Here is a 27079-nt window from a genome sequence, read left to right as displayed (position 1 = left end):
TGTAATGTATATGTGCGTGTGTGGGTGCGACAGATGGAAAGGACACTTTGCGTCAGCAGCATAGCAAATAGAATTACGTAGTGAGAGAGCAAAAGGGAGTGAAAGAGAGAGAGAGAGAGCAAAGTGATGGTGGAGTGTACGCAGTGTGGGCGAGGTTGTATTTAAGAGAGCAAGTTGTGGAGAGTGAGCGCAGGTTGGAGTGTGGAGAGTGAGCGCATTGTAAGGTTGAGTAAATCAATGAATGAACTCATCCAACATACGCGTGTGCGAGCGAGACAGATAGTGGGCGACAAGTTGCTGAATCAATTTATGCTCCCATCGCCGCCGTAGTTGCTGTCGTTGGGGAGAGGCAGAGGGCAATCAAAGGACACGCACAAGCGGCGCCAAGGAAATCAACTTGTCAACTTTGGCAAGGGCAGTCACAGACAGACAAAAGTTTATTTCAGCCAAGTCGAAACAATTAAATTGGAGCCAAAATTCCAACACCAAAATAGACCCCTAACCCTACACCTAGCATAGCACAGTCCAAAGGACACAGCGAGCCTTCAGGCTTGACCTAATTTTACGAGCTACCTGTTTTCCTTCCCCGCTCGCTGGCCAACAAATTGGCCAAGTTTTGTGGCAGACGCTGCGTCGGTAAAAATGCCAACATCCAAGGTTTTTTTTTTCAATTTAGTTTTTTTTTTTTTGGCAACACAAAAGGAAAACCTGTATACTGCACTTGCCGCAACAACAACAGCGACATCAACAATGAGTAGAGGAGGGTCATTGAACCATGGCACATAAAAAACAAAACTGCAACTGCAGCAGCAACAACAGTGGCAACAATTTTTTATTTTTTTACTTTTTGTATTTCATAATAATTACATACACGACGGCATAAGCGCAATGTAAGCGCACTCTTGGCTAGAAAAATCACGTGCATTGGCCCAGGCACAGTTATTTTTGCGGGCCTCAACTCTTCTGCTTCTTCTTGCCACGCTACGAAAAGAAAAGCAAGAAAACTAACATAGCATAGCGAGAAGCAAAAAGCGATTGCCAGAAACAAAAGTAGGAGGAATACACAATCGACTGAGAAAGACCCTGTACATATGCAGCAAAACGGAAGTTTTGCACTAACATCTGATTTTATATCACGATTATAATAATATTTTTCAAAACTCAAAGCTCAAGTTTTAAAATGGATCTTGTAAAAAATTCACGAAAACAAATAACAAAATAGTTAAATCAACTTTACTTTGATATAGAAAAGCCTACAAAAAAGTTTGGTGTTTCGAGCTCTTATAATCTCTGAGATCTAGGTAACCATACAGACTAATTGGACCCTTTGTACTTTTTAAGTACAGGGTCCGAAAAGAGAAAAAAATTAAATAATGTTGCATGTGGGAAATAAAGAAATGAAGCGGCAGCCAGTTTGCCAAACAAAGGCAGCGGCAACCGATTCAACATTGAAGCGAGTTCGCTTCACTTTTCAGCCTTTGAACACCCAACAAATCTTATGTAAGTGCAGCACATTTTCTTGAAATTTTTTTTATTTTCTTTCCAATTTTCTTTTGCTCAGCTTTGTAAAAAAAAAGTTTTATTCGATTGTTGGCAAAATGCAGCGACAGCGTGTATAGAGAATTATTCTCTCATATGGGAAACAAGGGGAGCGAAACAACATGAATCATCGCAATCGTTGAGTGTCGGTCTCTTTCTACTCTTTTACTTCTCTTCTTTCCGTTATTTGTGGTCAACATGGCGTATGAAGGAGCTGAGTAACAATTATCGTTACGCATACGTCATGTTGGCACAGCATTTTTCAACATTACTCGCATTTAACGATGCATGTTGAACATTTCGTTTACCTAATCGACAAAATATGTACTAACAAGTTAAAAGTAATGAAGTTTACTTGCAACTTAAAACTTTAATGAAAGCTTAAGGAAAAATTGCTTAAATCTGAAATATTATTTCCGAAATAGTTTTATTAAGAGTATTTGAGTAAATCAAAGAAAACTGACTCTAAAATTACGTGTATTTTACACTTTTATATAAAATTTCTGTTGTAGTTCATAATAATATTTTACACATTATATTATCCTCCATGGTTACAAATTTGTTTAATTTAAAATTTAAGTTTATAAAGTGAAATAAATATTAAATTTGTCATGCTAAAAATTTTTGATCAATAGCTTTAACTCCGAATATTATTGCAATCATTAAACGCATAAAAGCACTTGAATTTTGTTTCCATATGTTAATAACTTAATTAATAAAGCCAAAGCGACAAAATTATAACGTCTGTCGTCTAATTGCATGCTACTGGAATTCTCGACACTTGCTAATCAAACGAAAATATGTTAAGTGCACTTATTTTAAGGCCATTTGCGGAATGGTCAATGAAATCTTAATAGCAACTTTAGTGGCAATAGCTGTACCTAAATTGCAGCTAATTACAGACACTTACGGCATTTTATGGTTGGCCCCATATGTTGCCACACTTAGAAAACTAATGGGCCCGAAAATATGAAATTGATGACCAACTAAAAACGGCAAATAAATGAAACGGAGCGACGATATTGTTACAAAGAGACGAAGGGAGAACTAGAGATTAAGAGTATATGCTGTGTACAATATGATGTAAAGTGTAGCGGCCCATATCGAAGGGATGGGGGAACTTGAGGGGTCTGCTTGGGACTCTTGCTCGTCTGGGGATCTCGTCAAGGCCAGCGGCAAACAGCAGGGTTGCCTGTTGCAACTTATTTACATTGCAACACAGACAGGGGCAGAGACGAGAAATAATAACAACAAAACAGAATGACCAAGTGTTCGTTTGTTTAAATAAATGTTCAGACAGTCAGAGAAATATAGCCATAAATGTCGATGTGGCGCAAAACTTATAAAATACTTGCATCTAAACACAGAACGCAATTGCTGATATTGTCTTTGCAACCTGTGTGTGGATATATGTATTTTTTATTTAAAAATTTTAATTTATGGCAAAGATGAGGTTGAAAATTACTTTAATCGAACAAATGCTGAAAAGAATCATAGTATGAAAGTACATAAACAAAAATACTATAAAATTTGCGATTGGACATAATTCGGATAATATATACTATATCGCCCGGGCAAAAAATTGGCAATTGGTAACATGGTAAGCATCTTAGACTTATCCTGGCATTCAAAGCGACGAGGGTAAGAACGGATTAACAATCTGTGTCTATCTTTTAATTATTAGTCGTATTCTAGAGATTTGAAGGTGATAACTTCTTGGATTTTTTAAAATATTGTGTGTATTTACGGTTTTTTCGAGCGTCTAAGCTATTAAAGATAAGTATGGTTGATTATAAGTAAACTGTGTATATCGTATAAATTCATAATCTACTACATAGTTGGGTATAAGAACTTTACCGGGTATAAAACGGATAAAAGTATACTTTTTTGCACTTTTTTTTAGCAGAAATAGGTGTTTAGATCGTAAATGTACTTGAAAATGACACTCAATAACTTTAAACGATGACGGATAACGTAAAAGGAACAACAAACATGTTGCTAATCTATACAGCTTATCAGGCTTTCCCCATGGTAGAAATAGCTGTTTATATAATATAGATGACAAGTATAAAGAATTGCTGTGACAAAAATGCTAACAAGTTTTAAAATGTATCTTGAAAACGCTCGTCGATGGCAACAAAATATGCAAAAGAGACGAGAATATAGATTGATAAGATAGACTCGTACTACTTATGAACGAGACGAGTACAAATACTAGGCTTTCGTTGAGGTAGTTGGTAAATTCAACGCCGTTGGTTTGCACCCAAAAATTAATATAGAATACAAAATATGCTGATAAGAAACATTAAGAGACTGAGTCTCTAGGGTTTTTGCTGTCTTTCTCTGTTTCTCAGTCTGTTCATTTTGGTCACATTGATAAGCTATGTTAAATAACATGGGGAACGACTCTGTCACGAGTCGTTCTCGTTCTCGTTGTCGTTGCCGCTATCAAGCGCATAAACCAGCTGAGCATTTGACTATTTTTAGTAACCCAAAGTTGCTGACATTGGCTGTAAATCTTGGCAATGGCAGCACTCAATGTAAAAAGGGGGCGGGGCGAGAGAATATTGCGAGATTACAGGCACGTCATCATGAGACACCTCACGGGAATTTGTTACTTTGTTATTCCATCTGCTTATTTTTTATTTTTATGACTGCAGCCCATAACTTCATCATCCCCATCAATCAGCAACAGTTGCGGATTCAATCGCTCTTCGATTGGAATTTTGTCATATTTTATTTTTTGCAATCGATTGACTGTGAAATTTCAAGATTTAGCTAAGGGGGGAAAACCGGTCCGATGTCATCATGATTTCATTTTGTACGTACTTATGCCTGCCATATTTTTTTATATTACGGCCAACTGTGTGTGTTGCCAAAATGTGTAAAAATCGTATAGCAGACAAAAATAAAGCGCTGACTACAGATGTGAGCGTGTAACACGAAAATCTTTAAAGTCAAATACTTAGACCACCTGAAAAACTCTACCCTTTTTTAATAATTAATATTTATTTTATGTTACGAAGATCATTACAGTTTAGATTTATTGTTATTATTCGTGAATATTTCAATTATTAACGACACTTTTAATACACTATGAAGAATATGTTAAGTTTATAATGAAAATGCTTAAAAATAGATATAGCTTTTATCCGAACTCTAACCATTATAGATTTATTGATAATATTTTCATGTATTACTTATCACTAATAAATCTAAAGATAAGAGTGCTTTTTCCAACATATTAAGAAGTTTTTACAGTTTGTTAATAATCATCATCCACAAACGATTTATTCATGAATATTTCTACCTTTGAGTTACCAACTTTTTTAGTCACGCGCTCATCTCTAGTGCTGACTCAGCTGACACAAGTTGGCTTGTACAATTGTTCTACACTTGTTTGGCATTCCAGCGAACTTCAATGATATTCGAGAGCTCAAAGCCTCAGCTGAGCGCGAGACTTCGTGCAAACTGAAACTCACTGCACCATCACGTGCTTTCAAATATACGAGTAGTCGACTTATCGCCCCGTTTCGACTTTGCAAATCGCCTCTGTAGTATTTATTTTATATTTTTCGTTTTTCATTTTATATTTGTATTTTTGTAAACAATGGGAAGGTTTGTTTCTAAATATTTATGGTGTCGGCTATTAGACAATACCATTTCAGGTTGCGCACGAGTTACGTTTCGGCCAAAGATACTTTTTTTTTGCTACAGAGTTCATTAGTTTCGAGTGGGTGTTGTTTTTTAATATGTATTTGTAATTGTTTACAATTGCACAGTGTACACTGACCAACTGCTTAATATAGCTTCTGTATTGTGCGATCACGTTCCCCAAATGCTTTGAGACATGCGTATAAAAACTTGTTAATTTCACAAGCACGTAAAAAGATCATTGCACGATTTGCGTCATTATCGCATGAAATGCAACAGTTCAGGAGGAGGATATGCGGAGTAATTATAAAAATCGAAAGACAGGAAAATGGAACCGATCTACGAAATATTCGTCTAAAGAAAATATTGTGGATAACAACGAATAGCCGAATTGAATGCATGTTAAATAAACATACCTAAATCACAAGTGTCAAATTATTTGTTTGCATACTATCCGTCTGATGAAATTGTAGTGCAAACCAGTGGATAATAATACTTGTTAGCTGAATAAGTTTTAGCTTTATGAAACGTAAAGGTAAAAAGCACATAAAAAATTGATCGGATAACAACGGATAATAAGCAACAATAATCAAGTAAACGGTTAATCTCTTATGAAAAACAAAAAAATTGTTCAGATATGAATATAATTTAAATAAGAAAAAAAGCTGTCGGATAACAATGATCATTTGAAATTATACAAGTATCAAATACATATTATGTTCAGATATGAAAGAATTTAAGACATAATTTACATTTGGTACATGAGTTCAGCTAGACTGATTGTTTTTATAATATCGTTATCGGGATTGTCAAAAAAAAGTCGAAAACGAACAGTACCAAGTAAAATATTTAATTTATAACTAAGCCTACTGTTTAGACTTGAAAACAAAGCAGGAAACATTATTTACAATATAGACAAACGATTGCTTAAATTATGTTCCAAAAACTATTTGATTACGTCACATGCTGTGGAGTCTAAAGCTTAGACTCTAGACCTTACCCAAAGTCATGTATATATTGCAAAATATTTGCACGTGCACAAATTCTAAAAATGCTCGGCTAATTGTTGGGGTATTGTTATTTTCGTTTTAGTTTTGCTAAGAAACCAAAACTAATTAATTAGTAGGCATATGTGACCGTTGGCCGCACACAGATGTGAACGTGACATTTACAGCTGCCTCAAGTCTCCAGCCTCAGTCCCAACACGAGAACGAGTCTGAGTAGCAATCGCAATCATAAGACGACAAACAAATCTTTTTAAATTATGAAGAGGCGTGCGAAAAATTCCTCAACTAAAAGACGCCCACGCAACTGGGACAAAAAATTGTTCGAGAATAAATTGAATTAGCGAAGTAGCTCATGATCCCATAGGGGATACATGTATTGAAAGCGCGTCAAATTTGCAAAAGAAAATAAACAGAAAAGGAAGAGAGAGAACCGGAGAGAAGGCAAAACAATGATGGGCTTCTGAAAACAAAGTAAAGCCCAAGAATTTGCTAAGCAAAGTAAAATTCTAAGCTGGGCCTGGTCCTCCTCTTTGTTCAATTCTGGTGTTCAATTCAATTAAGCATTGGCTTATGGATTTGAACGGTGGTTCAAAGGAGAAAGAGAAGAGAGGGAACTTCTTTTGTATGTAATTCACATTATTCAAATAATGTATAATATAATAAATGCCTGTATGAAAAATACAATGGGCAGAAACAAGTAAACTACGCGCCATTGTCATCAACTCGAGTTGTTAAAGCCGCTGGCTCGTTTACCTCGAGAGAAGGAGAGAGAGAGAGAAAGAGAAGGAGAGAAATACAATGAGAGAGACAAGAGCTAGGGGCATTGGGGACCCTGGCTGTTGCTTTTGCTTTCGTGCAGTGAGGCCGGATGTTTTTATGGAATCGAGCGCTTCACTATGCGAACTGAACTTATCTCAATGAAGAGTGACAACGGCAAATGAAGGAACGTCTCTCGTTGATATCGTTTGCTTTAGCTTAATACGGAATATGTCGCAACGGATAATCGCAACGGGCAAATGGTGCACACAATGTGAGTACTTTAAAGCCTAACTGCAAGCCACTTGTCAACAATAAAAATACAGCTTATCCGAGCGTATTAAAGCAACGCGGATAATGGCGGATAACTGACAACAGGTCATGACATTTGTGTCGCATTCGTTTAAGTAAATTACAACTTATCCAACTTTTCGCATAGCAACAAAAAAATAAATGTTGTTGTGGTGTAGCAAATCAGAGCGATAACTTTGTTTGAGTTTATCCGATCATAATAAGAATGTTTAAAAAAAAATGTTAGCAACGGATAGCAGGTCAACATGCATAGTAGATGTTTCCAGTTTATGGTGTAGATAGCCATCATAAATTAATGGTCTATCTGTCAATCAAATCACGAGTAATACAATTTGGAGGACAGTAATGGAATGTATGAGAAAAATGGCTTGGCAACATTTAGTAAATATACCTAATCAGAATACAGGCCATAAATAAACTGTTGATCCATGGACTATCAAATACAAGTCCCGATAACCTGTACAACACACATAGACACACACACACACACGGACACAATCAAGGTCATTGAATGGAGTGTAATGTTAAATCGTTTACACTTAATGTATTATATGAATAAATATATATATAAGTAATATAAAAATGTGCCCATTTAGTTATTAACTTTTAGTATTCATTAACTGAACAGACCAGACAAATGTGCATACATACATATGTTTTCGTTTTTTCATTTGCTTTTGTTGTTGTCAATGATGGAGCCACCGTCAATGAAATTACTTGCACAAATTAATGCCGTACAATTTCCCACATCAGAGACGGACAGAGCCAGACAATTGATTGTCGGCTTGTAGTGGTCGTATATATAGATCTATATATAAACACACACTTATACTGACATGTTGAAAAACTATATCTGATATGCGTTATTTTTTTTATTTTCGGCTTTCTCTGTGTGTAGGAAATTGTGGGCGTATTTTTTATATTTTTATGTTATTCTGTTGCGTTATTAACACATTTGAGCCGCACACACGAATTGTACTTGATTTATTAAATTTGATTGGGATTTATGAGCGTGTGGGGGTCTTATAATTTTAGATCTAAAGCTTGCGTATTCACGAAAATTATATAAAGTTTATAGCTTGGCTATAGGACGATCATGTGATCGATGAAGCGAGTATAATTTAGCGAGTTTAACTAAAAGCGTGAATAATTCTACATTAGTTTATTTATTTACGGATCAATTAAAAATGTGCCCAATCCTGTTTTTAGACTATTGTGAATATGCGCGGAGAAGTCTAAAATGTCAAATACATATTAAAATTTAGAGTATATGACACTAGCGGATAACATTTCATTGTTGATGATACAACTTATAAATACGGATAATATTCTATTTGCTCTATAATTCATTATAGCATACAGAGGTGAATTATAAATGCAATTACACGTATAACATTTCAGTAGTACTCCACCGAGTGATTATCACTACAGATAATATTGGATAATTCTCCAACATTTTTACATACTGTGCATATCAAACAAAATTTGTTTAACCCAACTGTAGATTACAGAGTATTAATAAAAGGGTAAATTAATTTGGTAACGGATAAGCTTGGATAACAGTTCAATAAATTTTTATACAAAACATATATAAATGAAAAGCATGTGATTTATTAATTGAATTATTTTTAAACCATTATAGATAAGAGAAGTATTGCGTTTTCATAAACAAGAAAACAGCGAATAAGTTTAAGCTTTAAATGTACTAAAATCAGTTAAAGAACATTATCCAATCTGCGCCAGATATCATTTAACGCTTGTTAAGCCAGTGCATTATACTGGCGGACAGCGTATAAATAGAGCAATCGTATGATAGAAGACAAATAATGTTATATAAACTGTGCCGGATAATATTACTGTCAAATTGAATTAAACGAGCTTAATGCGGATAACACAAATGGCTGCTTAACGCTAATAAAAAACAAATCTAGAATCAATCTCTTTAAACCAATAAAATTAGTATGTGAATTAAAGTGGCAATCAAATCGAATCCAATCCAATAAAATTCACAGACATTGCATAGCAAGTGACAAAAGTGAATTATTATCTAAGTTGGTAACCCAAAAAGCTGATACAAAAGTCAAGCAACTAAATAAGTATGTATGTATGTACCAAATATATTTATTTGGCAGGTCAACCGTCATGGATGTAGGGCTGTCACCTATAAATAACGCACAGCTCAGCAATTTTAGACAACCGAAAGAATAACAAGAACAACAACTAAAACTTATCGATTTTTGTGAAAGAAAAACAATCACCTGCCAGCGCGACACACAAAGTCCAATCATGGGGTGAGTTTTTCATTGGGTTAGTTGGTCGTTTCTTATGCTCAAATAGAAATAGAAACACAAATAGATAAAACAACTAACAAACTAAAAGTTGAATGAACCGACTGTCATGCTAAAAGACTTGAGACTCGCCACGATACGACGAGCTATACGAGACCCAAAACCGTTCTGACTTCTAATAGTTTGTTGTAACTTTTAAGCTGATTTTTCATCGACTCACGATGATTCACAGCATAAATCAAATCGATCGTCGTGGCGGTTGTAGTAGTCGTTGTTGTCTAGGCACGTACACAAATCATCGGCGACATTCGCGATATACTATTTGAGATTTGAGATTTCAGTTTACGCTCTGTCGACTTATTGAAATCGATTGATTTTGCCCCTCCTCGGAGGCGTTTTCAGTTGCATGTCCATTTATTTTTTTTTACTTTTTTCATTCCCTGTCCTAGAAGTGGAAGCATAGGGTATGGCAGGTTGCGAAAAAAAAAATTGGGAAACAAAGACGAATTTTTAGCTCTTACCGTTTGGGCTTAATGTTGATAAAAATGCACTTTGAAGATATACAAGTTTCCTTCATTTCAAACAAAAAATCTTTCTGATCAAAACCACTCGAGTTATAGTAGATCTGATCCATGTCAGATAATATAGATTGGCTAAATAAAATAATAGAACTGAACCACAAAACAACAAACACAATTCTTAACTTTGAGGTGATTGTAAAAATATTGTAATACAATAGCATATAGTGTATATCATTAAAATTATTTCGCAATCTAAGCCTACAGAGTATGTCTTCGTCTATCACTCTCTCTACACGGTTTTATCATGCATAACTGTTTTTTATTCGCTTGGATTGGATCTGTAATAGCTATATTTCTGCAGTTGATTGCTTAGTTTCACGTACGCGTACATTTGAAAGCTTAAATGAATCGGACACAAGCTTTAAAAGTCGTTTTGCAGTATTGGTCGGTCACGTGAGCGACTTGGACCACCGCGCCCCTTCAGATATAGACGGATCCAGTTTGAGTTTGAGTTTTGGCGATTTGAGCGAAAGATCCAATGGCAATTTGTGACAGCTACCCAAACATAATTTGTCTATTCATTTTTGAGATACAAAACAAAATCTTTGCTGTCTGCGAATTTAGGAAACATTTTTTTTTAGACTCACTCCTGAAACCTGTTAAGCAACTTAATTGGGTCGTCGGAGGCGAGATAAGATAAGACCAAGCTATTTGCCATAGAAATTGATTTTAGCTAACTTTTTTTTGTCGTTTTTCATTTGCTGGTAAAATTCAGTAAAGCTCAAAAATTAAGCTGTAAATTAAGCAATTACCTTGTTTATTATTGCCATTGGCCGAAAAATTTGTAAAATTATGGAATTTTCAGTATAAAGAGTAGGGCAAATGTTTAGAGTGCAAACTTTACGGTTTCAGCGGAAAATGTGGGTGAAACTCAAGACTTACAATCTTCTCCTCTAACGATTGTCTTCATTGCATTTTGAGCTTATAAAACGTTCAAATTTCAGCTTTTAACAATGACAACAACATAAATACTTAAATAAACAAAGTGTAAATTTGTGAGTCATTTAACTGACAATCCAAAAAAAAAACGTTTTTTCTTCTTCTTTTTGTATTTATAAGTTAATTTTATGAACATAGATAATGAGAGATAGCTACAACACACACTCGAAATAATGAACTTATCAGTGGAACGTGCTTTAATCATACAGAAATAGTAATTCTATATTGTATGATGATTCAAAGTAAACTGCAAAATTTGTCAATATTTTTATAATATCGAGGAATTGAAAAGTTTCAGCTGTAATATTTTATATTATTACGTGTATGCAAAACATCAATATTTCAGAATTTAACTCAGTAATTTTATCAATAATAAAATAGATAAGACATAAATATTTTATTGCACTGATCAGGATCATAAATTTTAAATCTTCCGTTTCACGGCTAATTTAAAACCCTCTCCACAGTTATAAACTAAATATCAAGTCAAAGATTTTGTTGCAAAGATTAAAAAAACTGTCGTAAATTGTGCAACGTTTTAAGTGCCAACCCAAGAATTTGTTTATCTTATCAGAATCAATGGGTCCCCATAAAAAATACATACATACATATGTAGATTATGAGCCTAAAAAACGTAAAAATAATTATTCAGGTAAAAAAAAAAAAAATACCCAAAGTCATTTAAATTTGTGATAGAACTTTACTGAGTCATCGAACAACTTTTTAGGATCAAGATTATATGAAAACTCGGGAAACACAGCTTTATAATCTGAGTCATAGAAAAGGTCGGCATTAAATGAAATTTTTGCATACCCCGGATGTAATTCTAATTTTAATTTTTTCTTTACAGTTCATAATTTATATTTAATTTTATTTTTATTTTTAACTTTGTCTTGCCGACTGCTTTTAGTCGTGCATAAATAAATAAATAAAAAAAATAAATACATAAAGGCAACATGATGCAAATTCTGGAGTTGCTGTTGGAAAGAGCGAGAGAGAATGAGATGCATTTACCTGATGGTGGCTGTGTCAGTTGTTGTTATTATTATTTTCGTTGCTTTTTCGTCTACTCTTTAGTCCACTTAGCTGTCCTTCTTCTTTTTTATGCTTCGATGCTGCAGTTGTCGATATTTGTTTTCGTTTTATTTTCGGTTCTTATGTTGCACAGTCTTTCTCTTTTGCACTCGCACTCTTAGTGTTGTCTCTGTTTTTTATATTCTGATTATTCTTTTTTGGTTTTTTTTGCTTGCTGCTTGCACACACGCGTTTTGTTTTGCTTGCCTCGTTCGTTTTCGTTTTCACTTTCACAGGTAAATGCTACACAAAAAGGAAGTGGTGAATAGAGAGAATTTCATCGGCTGCACGCACACAATATTGTTTTTTTTTTTACTTTTCTGTCTTTGAGCTGAGAACAGAAATGCACAATAGGACCTCTTTATTTTTTCCTAACACTCGAAGAATCGAGCAAAGTTGCGACGACTACCTTGCGCTGCGAGCGTTAAAAATCAACTGAATTGTGACGTTATGGCCAGGCCGCCACTGAGGCGTGAGCGCGCTTTTGATTCCGTTACAGGAGAGGGACAGAGGAGACGAGAGCGACAAAGTTGCGCAAGTGTGCGTGTATGAATGTGGGGAGCAGGCAACCCAAAGAAGTCACGCTCTCTCTCTTGCTCTCTGTGTTTCTGCCTCTGCTGTGCCTCTCAAATAGAGCGACGCATATGAAACGCTCAACATGTGAGTGTAATTATTTATTCTTATTTGTTTATTAATTTATACTAATTTACCGGCTGATTAGTATATAGCGTTGCCCTTACGACAACAACAAGCGATATGAGCGACATTCTGATTGGTGCTGCTGTTGTTGCTGCGTAAAATACCAAATAAATGCCAAATATTTGTTGGATGCTGCTCGCTGCACAAAATGCAGCGCACGCTCTCTACACGTGGTTCTTATATTGCAACTTCACGCAACACAAATTCCCAAACACAAGCACAACATACCCACACACACACATGATTACCAAAACGGAACACGTCACAATAACAACAACAACAACAAGCACAACAGAACTGAGAGTTGCGCTCAGTTTAGCACTGCTCTCCCTCTCTCTATCACGCTCATGGTGTGCGTTGTTGTTGTAGTTGTTGGCTGGTCAAAAAAATCTTTTATAAAAGTTATGCGTTTATTTTTATTGTTGTTAGCGCTTGTCTGCATTTAGTTAGCACCTTTCTTTATAAATAATCGCCACACAAGCCGTCACTTAATATTTTTTAACGCTTTTAATACTTGCCAATAAATAAGGTTAACAAAATATTTAAGCAAGTTTTATATTTAGCACAATTTTTGCGTATCTTTTCAGCATACATATATGTGTGTACGTTTATGAAATTAATAAATAAAAAAAATGTGGGGCCCTCCAAAATTTACAAGTTTGCGAATATGTGTGAGACAGGCCTCCACACGCACACAGACACGCACACACATTACATTGCACACGCAGATTAGAAAAGCGACACAATTGTGATTTGGCCTAAATATCACAGCATCAATTAAAATAATATTGATAAACATAATCTTTAGCATTCACATTTTACACATATTCTTACACATATCCTGACATGTTTTCAATTTATTTATTTCTCATTTCTTACAATAAATAAATAATACCACTGTTGTTTACTTCGGAGCAAACTGAATAGTCGAATTGTATTTTACTAACGCACACACACAGACGCGAACGATTTTCGACAGTTTTAAAACGTGTGGCAACCTTGGCTTATCGAAAAAGGCTCCGTTCCCATATTCCGCTCAAATTGCCAAAAAAAAAATTTCGAATATGTCTCATTTTTAAGTTTGTGTGTTTTGCAGAATTCTTGCTAGAATTAGTGAGAATTTCTGATAAAATTAAATTAAATTATGCAACTCCCCGAGGCACCCGGAACACCCAACAATCATAAAAATTATCGCCTTTATTTTGTCTAATATCGAATAAGAAACTAAATAAAATTTGAATTGATCAACTAAAGAAGATTTACATGGCGCGCCGGGACCATTTAACGATCCGTTGCCGACTTTTTATTGTAACGAGTGGCAGCCTTGGTTCTCAAAGAAAAGGGGACGATAGTCAGTTATAGGTCTTATTTTGAAAATTTACCTTTTTTTGGCACTTAACCTAAAGCTAGAGCTTAAAATTGTGTATGCATTTTTGTTAAATTTTGTCAATTTATTAATTTAGGATCCAAACCCCGCCTGAAGACAGATCCGCAAAAATCATAAAAAGAAAAGTGCACTGGCTATACTAGATTTGTTCGGAACTAGTTCGAATGAATGAATGAAGACGGCCTTGATTGTAGCTCTAATTGTCCGCCTGAATGGCAGCGCTGTGCAAAACAAAAAAAAAACGCGGTCTTTTTGAATTCATACTCGACGAAATTTAATCTCTGCAAGTTTACAACTACGGTGAGTCTTGTTCTCTGCGCTTTTTGTATATCAATTAATTATTAAACATATTAATGCGATTTTAATCTCAGGCATTTGCAAATATCATGTTGCACATCTCGTTGTTCTTTTGATTCAAAGCGAAAGTGAGACCCGCCGATTTGTGCGTGGTTGTTAAACGCAAATGTTTGGCATACGTTTTCTCCACATTTTGCAGGTAAACGGAACGCACATTGGAGTAACTGTGAATGAAAAGGATTATCAAATCAAAAAAGGTTCCTTAAGGATATTTTAATTATACTGACGTTAGCAATTGCTCGGGACGTTGCAGTTGCATGCAGAGTTTGATGCCGCTGTAGAAATCGAGATCCGCCTGGAGACTCAACTTTGGCTCATGGGTGAGTGTGAAATCCTGCTCGAGTTTGGCATAAGTGAATCCCACGGAAACGTGACTCAGGACAGCGCTGCCCGTGCTGAACAAATGACGAAAGGGAATCAATTAAGTTGAAATTAAATAGGTTAACCGATTAATGCCTCACTTTTGTTGTATCTCCGTTTGGGCATTGCGATTCCACAGACTGAAACCGACTTTGCCATTGAGATCGACACTTCTGGCGCCCAGGACACGCCAGTGCAGCGTTGCACCCGATGCCAGGACAATATATTGCTCATGATCCTGAGCCAGTGTCGTCGCCTGATAAGCTGGCGTCGAATCTGATGCACTGCCGCCCCAGACATGACCCATGAGCTCGGTCTGGCCAGTGAAAAAGATCAAGGGACGCAGCTGGGCGCCTTGGACACTAATCTCCATGCCGGCGGTGACAGTTTCCTCGCCCTGCAGCTCATCATCGGCAGGAATGCGATCGTTGCCATCATCCGCATCGCCATCTCCAACTAAAGAGCCCAATCCGGCGGTGTAAACGCCCAGTTTAAAGCTGCTCGCCTGATCCCGTCCAGCGTGCAGCAGAAACTCCACGGATCCACGCTTCAGGATGCCCTGATAAACCTCCTGCGTACTCAGAAGCGTCTCATTGAAGGCGGGCGACTGCGAAAGTTGTCGAGTGAGCACTGTGGTGAGACCTGCAAGGGATTTCAAAAAATTTTGTAAAGCCAGAGATTGAAACTATTTTAAGTTTTTAAATACAAAATATTGTACATCAGTATAATGATTTGTATCTAAATGTGATATTCAGAAAAACTCTATATTTTCTATTAAATTAAAAGTTGCAAAAAAGTATTGATTAATAAAAAGTTTTTAAATTAAAAGTTACGAAATAAGACTTATTTTTAATTAATTAATAAAACATTAGATTATAAAGTAAAAGTTACAAAATGAGACACACTTTTGAGTTTTAAATATAAGATACAGAATGACAAAAAATTAATATTTTTAGTTAAAAAAAATAAAGATAAAGAAGAACTCTTTGAATTTAAAATAAAAAAAAGTGTTGTTTGACCCACTTGGCGAATATTTTACACTTTTTAAAATTAAAATGAATTTATTTTTTTAATGGGAAACAGAAGTAATTAAAAATTTTAGATTTGTTAATTATTGTTTAAATTGAAACTAAATATTTAAATTATTTTTTGAACGCGTCGATCTCAGAAACAATAAGAGCTAGACACTTCAAACTTGGTATGTAGGTTCCTGAAAACCATACGCAGATCAAGTTTGTTTTTATTTTTGAAGCGGACCACTATCTCATATAGCTCCCAAAAGAACGATTCATCGAAAATTAAGTTTTGGTATGAAAAAGTTTGTTTGTTGAGATATCAGAACTAAACTCATAGAATATGCATCTGGGCTGATATTATACATCCAGACCAAATTTGGTTCAAATCGGTCCACAATATCATATAGCTGCAATAGAGACGCTCAATCGAAAATAGAGTCTTAGTATGAAAAAGTTTTTTGTTTTTTGAGATATCTTAGCCAAACTGATAGAATATGCATTTTACATAGTTTTGTCCATCTGACCGAAGTTCGTTCAAATCGGTTGACTATATCGTATAGCTGTCAAACGAAAGATCGGTCAAGATTTTTTGAGATATCTTAACCAAACTGAAAGAATATGCATTAATGTTGTTTTTTTACATTCTGACCAGATTTGGTTCCATACATCATATAGCTGCCATAGGAACATAGGCACAGGGTATCCTACTATCGAGCGTGCTCGACTGTAACCGCCCACTTGTTAAATTTTAATTTCAAATACGAAATAAATATGATCAAAAAGTAATGAAATGCTTTTTTTTTGGTTTTTCTAAAGAATATAAAAAAATTAGACTCGCAGCGGACTTCTATATCATACATATATATGTAGCAACCATAGGAACGACGAGTGGAAAATGGACTACAGGGCTGAGCAAGAAAGTCGACCCCTTTCTTTTCTGTTTTTGATTAAACTTTTGAGATATCTTAGCCAAACTGATAGAATATGCATTTTACATAGTTTTGTCCATCTGACCGAAGTTCGTTCAAATCGGTTGACTATATCGTATAGCTGTCATACGAAAGATCGGTCAAAAATCAACTTTTAGTATGAAAAAGTTTTATGTTTCTTGAGATATCTTAACCAAACTGAAAGAATATGTTGTTTTTGTTGTTGTTATTAATGTTGTTTTTTTACATTCTGACCAGATTTGGTTCCATACATCATATAGCTGCCATAGGAACATAGGCACAGGGTATCCTACTATCGAGCGTGCTCGACTGTAACCGCCCACTTGTTAAATTTTAATTTTAATTTCAAATACGAAATAAATATGATCAAAAAGTAATGAAATGCTTTTTTTTTTGGTTTTTCTTAGGAATATAAATAAAATTAGACTCGCAGCGGACTTCTATATCATACATATATATGTAGCTACCATAGGAACGACGAGTGGAAAATGGACTACAGGGCTGAGCAAGAAAGTCGACCCCTTTCTTTTCTGTTTTTGATGAAATTTTGATGCCCATGGTTGTTATTTTGTGTCCCTGGATGAGATAAAATAATGAACAATTTAATGATGGATAGTTACCCTTCTGTCCCAGCACATTGTAGTTGTTGACATGGTCACGTTGGAGCAACGCCGTTCGGAACATGGCCCGGAAACGTGGACAGATCTCGGCGAGCATGCGCAGCTTTTGCAGCAGATAGGTCTTGATCTCGAACTGTCGATCATTGGAGGCGAGGTAATCTAGGAGTTGTCCCAGCTGCTCAGCACTGGGACGCATGTCGAGGAGCACATCCAGTGCTATGGTGCGAGCGGAGCTATCGAAGCGTCGTTGTCGCTGATAGAAAATGCTCTCAAATTTCTGGCGATGTGACGTCGCATAACTGGAAGCTGGAAAGGATTTGAGAGCTTGCAAGGCAGCCACCGATAATTTGGGTTGCTCCGACTGCGTCGCCTGTTTGAGCAACTCGTCGATGGTCAGAGGATCACGTAGATTCTGCAGAGCGCGTATATAAAGATCTGGATCCTTAGAGGTGGCAAGTCCATCGAGCAGATGATCACGTATCTGTTGCAACAACGGATCGTTGACATCAAATCCACTCTGACGGGTCAATGTGGCAAGCGTTTGGAGCACGCTGTCCCTGAGATTCGAGTGCTTTGCATTAATCTTCTCCTGCTGCACCAAATCGAAGAGATGCTCGATGATTTCGCGCTGCGGATGCGTTGCCACTGCCAAGGATTGCAGATACTTTTCCAGCCTATCCACAGACTCTGGGGTTGTCCCCCTTCCTCTAAAGAAATGCGCAAAGGTGGCATTGTGTGCCTCATAAGTTTGCACGGCGCCGAGAAGATCCGCCAGTTGGGAGCTCATATGGAAATGCGATTCCAGCAGCTCCAGAAGCTGCGGCTGCTTTTTGATCCTTGCCAGCGGCAGCAGCTGCACAAAGGTCAAAGCTTGCGAGGATTTGCCCACATCCTCCGCCTTCAGTTGCTTCACATTCTTTTCAAATTGCTCCTGCAACTGATTCAAATTCAAATTCAATAAGCGATTAACGATCAATTGTTATCGATACTCACTGTTTGCTCTTTCAGCTCGCCGATTGCGCCATCTACATCGGCTTCCAGCGGAAACACGCGATACCATTCCAACAGACTCTCAATGGCCGCTTCCAGTGTGGAATGTTCCAGCTGCTGCACCTGCTCGTCACCCTGTGCCACATGTTGCAGTCGCAGGTTGCCACGCACCAAGCTACCCGCATCCGGCTTCGCTGCGAGTGTCAAGCGATGCGTCTCCGTTGACTCGGCACGCAGCAGAGTTCCAGCCGAGGTGAGTTCGTATTCCACTTGCTCACGGGAATGCTGAGAGACACTCAGCGCCTGTTCGGGATGGTCGTTCACCCGCAAATCCCAGAGAGCGCAATCCGTTTTGGTTTTCACCACACTCGTGGGGGATTTCACGTTGTACTTCACACGACAATGTCCGGAAACATCGAGTTCGCTCTCGGAACTAGACGAGAGTCGCAGCTGCAGCAGCGACGCAATGCCGCGTTCCAGATTGAGCAGCGATTGATCCCGCGATGTGTGCGCTATCACCTGCTCCGGCTGACCTTTCACCAGCGCTATGTAGAAGGGTCTGTCCGGCAGACTGCTGATAACACGCTCCTTAAGCTGAGCTTTCGCTTTTCCCGGCGCTCTCACACGATTCTCACTGAGGTGAATTTCCAGCAGCTGCTGGTCATCCTTGCTCCACACAGAGTTCACCCTCAGCTTGGTCTCAAAAGTGTAACTCACCTCTTCTGAGGTGGATTGCTCGGCATTGAGTTGCTCTAATCTCACTTTGCTCTGCAGCTCAAAAAACTGCTGCGTTCCATGGGGAATCAAAGAGGCGCTTGCCGTAGCTGCTAGAGAGAGAGAGATCGAGCGAAAGAGAGCAAAAGAGAGAATGGTACACGTCATTAGCAACTAGAATTAAAACTTTCACATATCTGAGCCTGCTGAGCTTCAAAAATATTGTGCGCCAAAAAGGTTCAAGAGTTTATCAACAAGTTGCCGCTGCGCTGCGTCGCTGCCGACGCCGCTGCTGTTAAATCAGCTGTCGTTAGTTTGTGTGTGTGTGTTTTAGTTCTTCTTACTGCTTTTGTTGTTGCTTTCAGTGCGTGTGTGCGTTACAACAAAAAGTTCATTCAACTCCAGCTTTCTACGTGCTTTGCATTTGTTTGTTTGCTCAAATTTCTTTTACTCTTTGCCAATTACTCACCAAAGCAGGTGACCAACAACAGCAAACAGAAAGTCAATCCACTGTTGTTATTGTTGTTGCTGTTGTTCGTTTGCCGGCGCTGTTGCATTTTTGTTGTCTTTGTTCTGCGGCTTTTTTGCACACACTTTGCACTTGAATATTGTACACTAAGCCGATCAGTTTTACATTGATTGATCGTTTATTTATTGGCGTCTCTCGCCGATTGTCGTAGCTTTCAAACGATCACACTTACTGAGACTGAATATGAACGAGCAAAAGACAAAACCAAAAAGCATATGTTCTTTTCTTCCAACAACTTAACAGCTAGCTCATCTGTTGATAACAGAAAGCTGCTGTGCTTGGCTGGAATGCTGCCGTTACTTGTGTTTGCAGTATTGCAGAGTCTTAAATAAACAATTTTATCAAGTATTACAATTTAATTTCTATTAACTGTTAATAGTGTTTTTGCAACCAAAAATTAACTTCAATTGTACATACGTAAGCGCCAATGCTAAATTTGTAATACAGCTGAATAACAATGCTTAGCTGTTGCTAACATAATCGATTATTTAATTATGCGCCTTTATTTTATTGCTGTTAACAAACAGCGCACAAGCATGTTAAAAGTTTGGTATTTAAAAACTACTGCTGCGCTAAGAGAGTTGCCATATCAGTGAAAATAGAAATTTGAATTTAAAAATATAAAACGGTTGACAATTTATCAATTCGCTTATCTACATTTTATAAATTGCAGCAATCCACATAAATAAATATGCACTTGAATAAACATTAACAACAGATCGTCAATTGGAATATTTCATATCAATAAGCAAATAAACAAGAAAGATACATATTGTTAAATAAAAGGGACCACACACACACACAAGATATTCCTCCCTGCTGCCTGCAGCTGCTTATAATCTTTGTTATTTCATTTAATTTTATCTTTTATTTACACAAATGAAGCGACCACAGGGTTTAATTAACCGCAAAAGTGGAACCCTAAAAAAATGCAAAAGGTAAATAAGAGAAGTAAAAAGTAGAAAGAGCAGCAATAAAATTGAAAAATATTGATGCGTACATATGTATACACAGCGTGTGTGGGGAAATAATAAGGTAAATAAATATATACACACACACAGAAATAACTATCTATAAGGCGATAAGAGACAACAGTGACTTAAGTGGGGGAAGCAACGGACATTGACCGTCATTTCCCTCTCGCTCGGCATTTATCAGCAGCAGGAGAGGACGTCGACGTCGCCGTCGACGCAGCGTGAGTGCGCCTGTCACTTAAAGCAAACATATGTTTCGTTACAAATTGAAAGAGCGACTGCAACAACTTTAACTTTGCTTATCACTGCCTGCTGATGAAAGCAACAAAAACAATAAACAGCAACCAAGCAAATGGACAACAAAACACAACAAACAAATGAGAATTAACAAAAACTAAATTTAAGCACGTCTTGCTGTGGCTTTGAAAGCAAAAGAGAGAGAGAGAAGAAAGAGCATGCGTTTCATTAGCTGCAGCTGCAGTTGCTGCTTACTGCGGTCGTTTGACAAGGTTAACGGCGCGTATGCTCGGTCTGAGGGAGAGCAAATTGGGAGAGACCGACAGCATTGGAATAAAGAGCACAGAGTGTAAGTGAACTGACTTTTCACTGCGATTGACTTCTATGCTTAAAGCTAGGCACTAAAATAAAATCTATTGACTGAAAATGGTTAACTAAAATACATTAAGTTTTAGTTAGGTTTCGAATATGCTGTCATATAAATTGATTGACTGCTTAAAGCATAAACATATTCTTTAATATGTCTTATCGATTCCCCATGCTCATACATATATGTACTTCATTATGTGTGAGTGTATGTTACTACGGCTAGCTACTTTCGCCATTTTGCCTGCTTCTAAGCTTCGCACCTGCAATCGCTGCTAGCGCAGGCTAACGCCGACGCTGGCGCCAACGTTGCGTCGCTGCGACGCGGTGTGAACAGGCAAAGGCAAACAAGCAAATAAACAAACAATCGAAGTTCGGACGACGGGGCGTACAATGTGCGTATGTGTGTGTGTGTGTGTAGCTTTCGGTCAAGCTTTTCAAAAGGTTGCCATATCTATGTGTGTGCATGTGTTTGAGTGGGTAAGAATTAAAGCGGGCAAGAGAAGCGAATGCGAGCAAATGCGAGGGTTGCTTGGCGTGTGTGTTTATTTGAGTGTGAGTGAGCTGTGGTTTGTTGTTGCTATTACTGTAGCTGACCTCTCCACTGTAATGGGGAAAGTGGGAGCGAGAAGGGACGATGGCTAGCTGCTGGCCCAGCAGGAAACAATTAGCTCTAAATAAAATTTCAAAATAAGCAACTGTTTGCGCTTAAATCCGGTGGCCAGAACCAACTAAGCGAGCTGTGTGTGCACGCGAGGGCTTTTAGGCCCAACAACAACAATAACAACAACAACACAATCGCAACATAAATAGATACCATGCTATCACTTAATTACGGTATTTAAATGAGCAACAAATGATATGCTACAAATAAGCACACAACCACACAACATATACACATACACACACACACACACACTCACTCACAGACACACTAACACGAACTTACAAACTGAAACGGGCGCTGAAAACTATGCAACATTTTGTTTGTTGATAATAATTTCTGATGAATTCAATTCCTGCAGTTTTGGTTATAATTTGGTACTTTTCATGGCTCCATTTGGTATGTGAAAATGTAATTGAAAATTGTAGGCGGACAAACGCTAATTGGAATTGTTGCATTATGCAAAAATTGCAAATGCCGGCCGCAGAAAATGCTAATTAAAATGTATGCAAACATATTAGCCACGTTTTATCCATTTTTTTTTATCAGCCACGTAAATAATTTAATTAACCAATTTAACAAAGCACTAACAAAAATATGCACACAATATCAATTGAGCAGATAGTTCTGCAATCCATTTCCATATCCAATTGCAAAACGCAACTGCTGACCCAATTAGCAAAAATAATTTCCTCTAAAATAAGCAAGAAAAACATTTGTAGCCAAAAATTGTTGAAATTCGGACTGGACATAGGTCAAATTATGCGTAGATAAAACGTTTTCAGGTCGTAAAACTTTTGTCGACTCCCCTGAAATGGAAATAATTTTTGTTTCTGTTTAACATTTCAACAACTTAATCCGTGAGGGGCTTTAATTAATGCGCTTGCCGTTTTCCAACTGCTTTTCATACGGCATATGCATTATGTTTCAAACAACTACATATTTACATTTTGCATTTTATTCACATAATATTTTGGATAGGAAATATCACAGGAGAGTGCTTTATTTAAGCAAGAGATTTTAATGTTGTTTTTTGCGACTTGACAAAGCCAAGCTGATTTATTTAATGCCACATAATAGTATTTTCGGTAAAAGCTCTCGATTTCCCCATATTCGTGTGCTCTTATCACCTGCAGTCATTTAAGCTCTTTTCATTTTTGTTTCAGCTTTTCGAGCTCGCGGGAAAACAATTGTTAATAAATAATTTCAGTGTAAAAGTGGAGTTCACAAGTATTCAAAAGACTACCCAATTGAAATAAAGTTCAAATATAAACCCAAAACCTTACCAAAAATTCATTTAGTATATTCGGAATTTAAGATGCTTTTACTTTATGGATTTCTTGAGTTTCAGACCTCCGTATTTTCATTATTAAATTCATTCTATGTAGAAAAATGCTCATAATTGCAATTTACTTTGCTTAATATTCGAATATATATTAAAGTCCAATTAATGATATAATGTTTGTAAAAAAATTGAATGCATTTCAATATATCATTACTTCAACCAATTCTTCAGTATCAGGTTTCCGTTATGTTATTCTTAGATTTATTAGTATATCTGAAAAGTGCTTGTTCATTTATTCCCTCCAGAATATTAAATTGCTTATTTTTTATGTTTTTACCCCGATTTTATTCTTAATGAAGCTCACTTTCAGCTTCGTTGGGAGTTGACCAAAAAATAAAGCTTAAAAAACTTTTTGGTCCGCCCACGAAGAATTTTGTTTTTGTTATTAGTTTTGTTTTTGAGTTTTCCTCTATATTTTTGGGTTATTTTGTGTCCTTATTCGCATGTAGTGCAAACATAAGTACGTACATGATTTTAAATTTTTGTGCTAATGAAAATGGAATATCCAAAAGCAAGAGAGAGAAAGAGAGACACACACTCACACATGCATGCATTTATACAAACACGCAAATTATGCAAACGGCCACCGCAAATAACATAAATTTCACAAACTCGGCGGCCCGCAACGCACCTGACGAACAGGAGAAGTGATGAAGAGGAGATGTGTGGGGAAACGGGAAACGATGAGGCAACAACAAAACGACGACAATGAAGGTGTTGGGCAACGTCGTCGCATAGAAATGTTAACAGTTGCATTTATGAATGTGTGCATACAAACACGCCTATGTATACATATATACACGTATATGTGCATTTGCGAGTGTGCATTAATCAGCATTCGTGTGTGCTTTGGCGTATTTAAAGCGGGAATAACTTCATATAAGCAACCGCTTCTTACAACATCTTTTTTCTGGTGCTCTTCAGTCAGGCGAACCATAATAATAACAAAGGCAGCTTACGAGAGCTGACAGCACATTGTCAATACAAATACAGTAGGCAGAAGGAGAGCAAGAGAGAATGAGAGCAGATGAGCTTCACAGAGTTGTCAACGGCAGCAACCAATTGGCGTAAATTTGCATTGGCAATCAAGAGAGCAGCACGAGAGTGAAAGCATAACGAAGATCAAATGCTCTTAAAAACATATGCGGAAAGTAACAACAAAAACACTCAAATATACTTAATATGCAAAGAGCAAGATTTCAGTGTGCCGACATGTCGTTAAGAGTTAAAGCTTTAAGAAGATTGAATTGAGCAATCTTGATTACTTTAATAATAATGCAATAAAGAGCCATATTACCCGCATTGATAGTGTACAAAAAAATCAGCGGCAAGCGCTTAAAACTAAAGATCAACAAAGCGTTTAAAATTATGGGTTCCCACTGTTTTCTGTTGTTGTGTTTCGTGTGTGCTTTCTGGTATTTCCTCAGCACCTTGCCGCCTGCCTCTCTTGCCATAGCTGCTTTTTCTCATAAGTTTCTGACATTAATGCGCTTAATTAAAGCAGCGCGCGAGTGTCAACAACACAGAGAGCGGAGAGCGGTAGCGGGAGAGAGCAAGAACAACGACTCACATACGCAATTTGCATTATCCCTCACTCAGTAGGGTGCGCTCAGTGCAATTCCCTTGGGGCCATCACATAAACAAAATGGCAGGCGAAAAAGAAGAGAACTGCAAGCGATGATTTTTTGTATGCTCGTGTGTGTGTGTGTGTATTGGTTGAGCGCGGGATTAAATCAAATCAAATTGAAGCCACGAACGGGCGAATGGCGACGACAAAGCAGAAAATTAAACTGCTGGAGCTGGAGATTTTGCATTCCCATTCAAACAATGCAATACAAATTGGGTCAAAGATCAAGTGGAGCTCAGCGTCGCGTCGCGTCGACAACAGCAACAGCAGAGTTGTGAAGCGGGTAGAAACGACGTCGACGTCGACGTAGACGTCAACGTTGACGACGCAACGGCGCGTGGCATGTGCATGAATGCAGTAGCAGAGGCCAGAGAGGACAGAGAGCAGAGAGGGCGGATGAGAGCATAGGTCGCCTGCCAGGCATGATGGATATGCACACAAGCAAGAGCAGCGAAGGAAGCAGCAAGACGGCGCAAGCAAAAGATTAAGAAATATGCGCGTCAGTTTTCTATGGGGCGCCCCATTGTAGTTGCTGCTGTTGTTGTAGCTCTCCATGTGCATGGGTATGCATATGGCAAGTGGCAGAGAGACGAAGATGGAGGCAAAAGGAGAGATTGCAACTGCGGGCGCTTTGCTTGTCAGCGCCACAGCTGTGACTAAGCGGCGCATAACTACCAACTGTGAACTACGAGCCAAAGCCGCTCTCCACACTCTCTACTTCATCCTCAGCCACTCCCTCTCTCACGCTCACGCTCCCGCTCTCTCCCCTTCTGCCGTTCTGTCAAAACACCGCTTTGCCTTCTTTTCGCTTTCGCTGCGCGAGGTCTGCGTATTTTTTGTCTCTTTTTTTTGCCTATGCATTTTTCACTCTTTTTGGCATGCTCGTAGGCGTTGATGATACCAACAACAGCATGCAGGCAATGCATGCACAGTGTGCAAATAGTGCAGTGAAATGTAATAAAATTTGTAAAGCGATGCATGACCATTTAATGTGGATCAAGAAGATCTAAAAATTAAGGTAAATATTTCTTGACATTATTATTAATGATTTTGAGACCTTTCTTTATTTTGTGAAAATCCTGGCAAAAGTCTGACCAACTTCAAACTGTCATAACTTTATCAAAACTGATCCCATTTTTAAGTGGAATGTCATTTTTATCATGTATTAGCCTCTAAATTCATTCTGCATTCAATTTTAAGCTTTTCCAAAAACTAAAATTTTAAGTTCTCAATTTTAAACTTTAAATCAACTTCTTATGTAATAATTTATATAAAACAGCAGCTAAACAATTTAAAAATTTTTCAAATTAAACTTTTGCACCGGTACGTAACGGTACTGATACCAAAACCCTAAGAAGAAAGCCAAAATAAAACTCCTTACCGAAATCGTTGCTTTGGAACGTATTGGAACCGAAATCGGAACCGATATTAGCTTTAGTTTGACTTCTTGATTTTTATTATTATTCAATTTTATGTTTTTATAATCTGTCAACATCTTCTTTTAAGTAGTCAATATAATTTCCTAACTTATACCACTGTGCGCGCTGCGGACGTTGTCGCCGCCAGCGAGAAACCATCAAACTGCCAAACTGCACGAAAATATGCAAAAACGGCCAAATGATTGGGGCTCAGTTGTGCTCACTGCAGCAACCATTCCATTCCATTCCATTCCAATCTAGAGCCCCAGCTCCTTTCCTCTTCTTACTTCTCTTCCTCATGCTTTGTGCGCTTCTCTTTGCTGTGTAGGTCGTAGGTCGGGTTGAATTCTGGTTCCACAGTACCCGAATCCGGGCATGCATGCAACGAAAATGAAATTAAGTCAAGACGGTAGTCACATTAATCGACCGCACAGCCGTCCCAGCAGCTCCCTCCCCTTCCTCCCTCCCTCACCTCTTCTTGGCTTCTCTGCGACCCACTGCCACTTCCTCTGCCGCTGCCGCTGCCGCCCACCACTTGACAGCAGCGGCTTTTGCTGGATTTATTTTCCCTTTTGTTGTTGTTGCTGCCGTTGATTTCCACTTCTTAACAACAATTAAGCGCGCACATAAGTCAAAACCGCAACAACAACAGCGCACAACAATGGGAACAACAAAA

At 37.6% G+C, this 27079-nt stretch overlaps 2 protein-coding genes across 6 annotated transcripts in view; both read right to left on the bottom strand.

Annotated features, from left to right (window-relative positions):
* LOC117780434 (GTPase-activating protein skywalker) overlaps positions 1-12642 on the bottom strand; it is a 49848-nt gene extending 37206 nt beyond the window's left edge. For 3 of the 4 annotated variants that reach the window (XM_034616966.1, XM_034616964.1, XM_034616968.1), the window contains exon 1: positions 12091-12641. The gene's annotated coding sequence lies outside the window, so the exon portion shown is untranslated. Of the gene's footprint in view, positions 1-12090 lie in introns of all 4 variants that reach the window. The other variant, XM_034616970.1, reaches the window with a different exon arrangement.
* Positions 12643-14485: 1843 nt separating this feature from the next.
* Positions 14486-19938, bottom strand: LOC117780433 (microsomal triglyceride transfer protein large subunit). 2 transcript variants are annotated; one of them, XM_034616960.1, is made up of 6 exons: positions 19713-19938; positions 18533-19356; positions 17540-18476; positions 15055-15595; positions 14821-14988; positions 14486-14757 (listed from the first exon to the last, which is right to left on the bottom strand). In XM_034616960.1, exons 1-6 carry the CDS (start codon positions 19798-19800, stop codon positions 14604-14606), a joined length of 2712 nt encoding a protein of 903 aa, XP_034472851.1. In that variant the 5' UTR covers positions 19801-19938; the 3' UTR covers positions 14486-14603. The 2 variants fall into 2 exon arrangements, with proteins under 2 accessions (XP_034472851.1, XP_034472852.1); XM_034616961.1 differs by having other exon boundaries at positions 18533-19353.
* Positions 19939-27079: the final 7141 nt, after the last annotated feature.

The sequence above is a fragment of the Drosophila innubila genome (genome assembly GCF_004354385.1).
Source record: "Drosophila innubila isolate TH190305 chromosome 2L unlocalized genomic scaffold, UK_Dinn_1.0 4_B_2L, whole genome shotgun sequence".
NCBI lineage: Eukaryota > Metazoa > Arthropoda > Insecta > Diptera > Drosophilidae > Drosophila > Drosophila innubila.
The sequence above is the reverse complement of the archived record's forward strand: the minus strand, read 5'-3'. Positions and strand labels throughout refer to the sequence as shown.

Bases quoted from the DNA above. Each gene is read 5' to 3' on its own strand.
- LOC117780433 (XM_034616960.1), bottom strand. From the start codon at position 19,800: ATGCAACAGCGCCGGCAAACGAACAACAGCAACAACAATAACAACAGT. The intron at 15,596-17,539 runs GTAACTATCCAT...AATCCCTTGCAG, and splicing joins CAATGTGCTGGGACAGAAGG to GTCTCACCACAGTGCTCACT. The intron at 14,989-15,054 runs GTGAGGCATTAA...TCATTTGTTCAG, and splicing joins CAAACGGAGATACAACAAAA to CACGGGCAGCGCTGTCCTGA.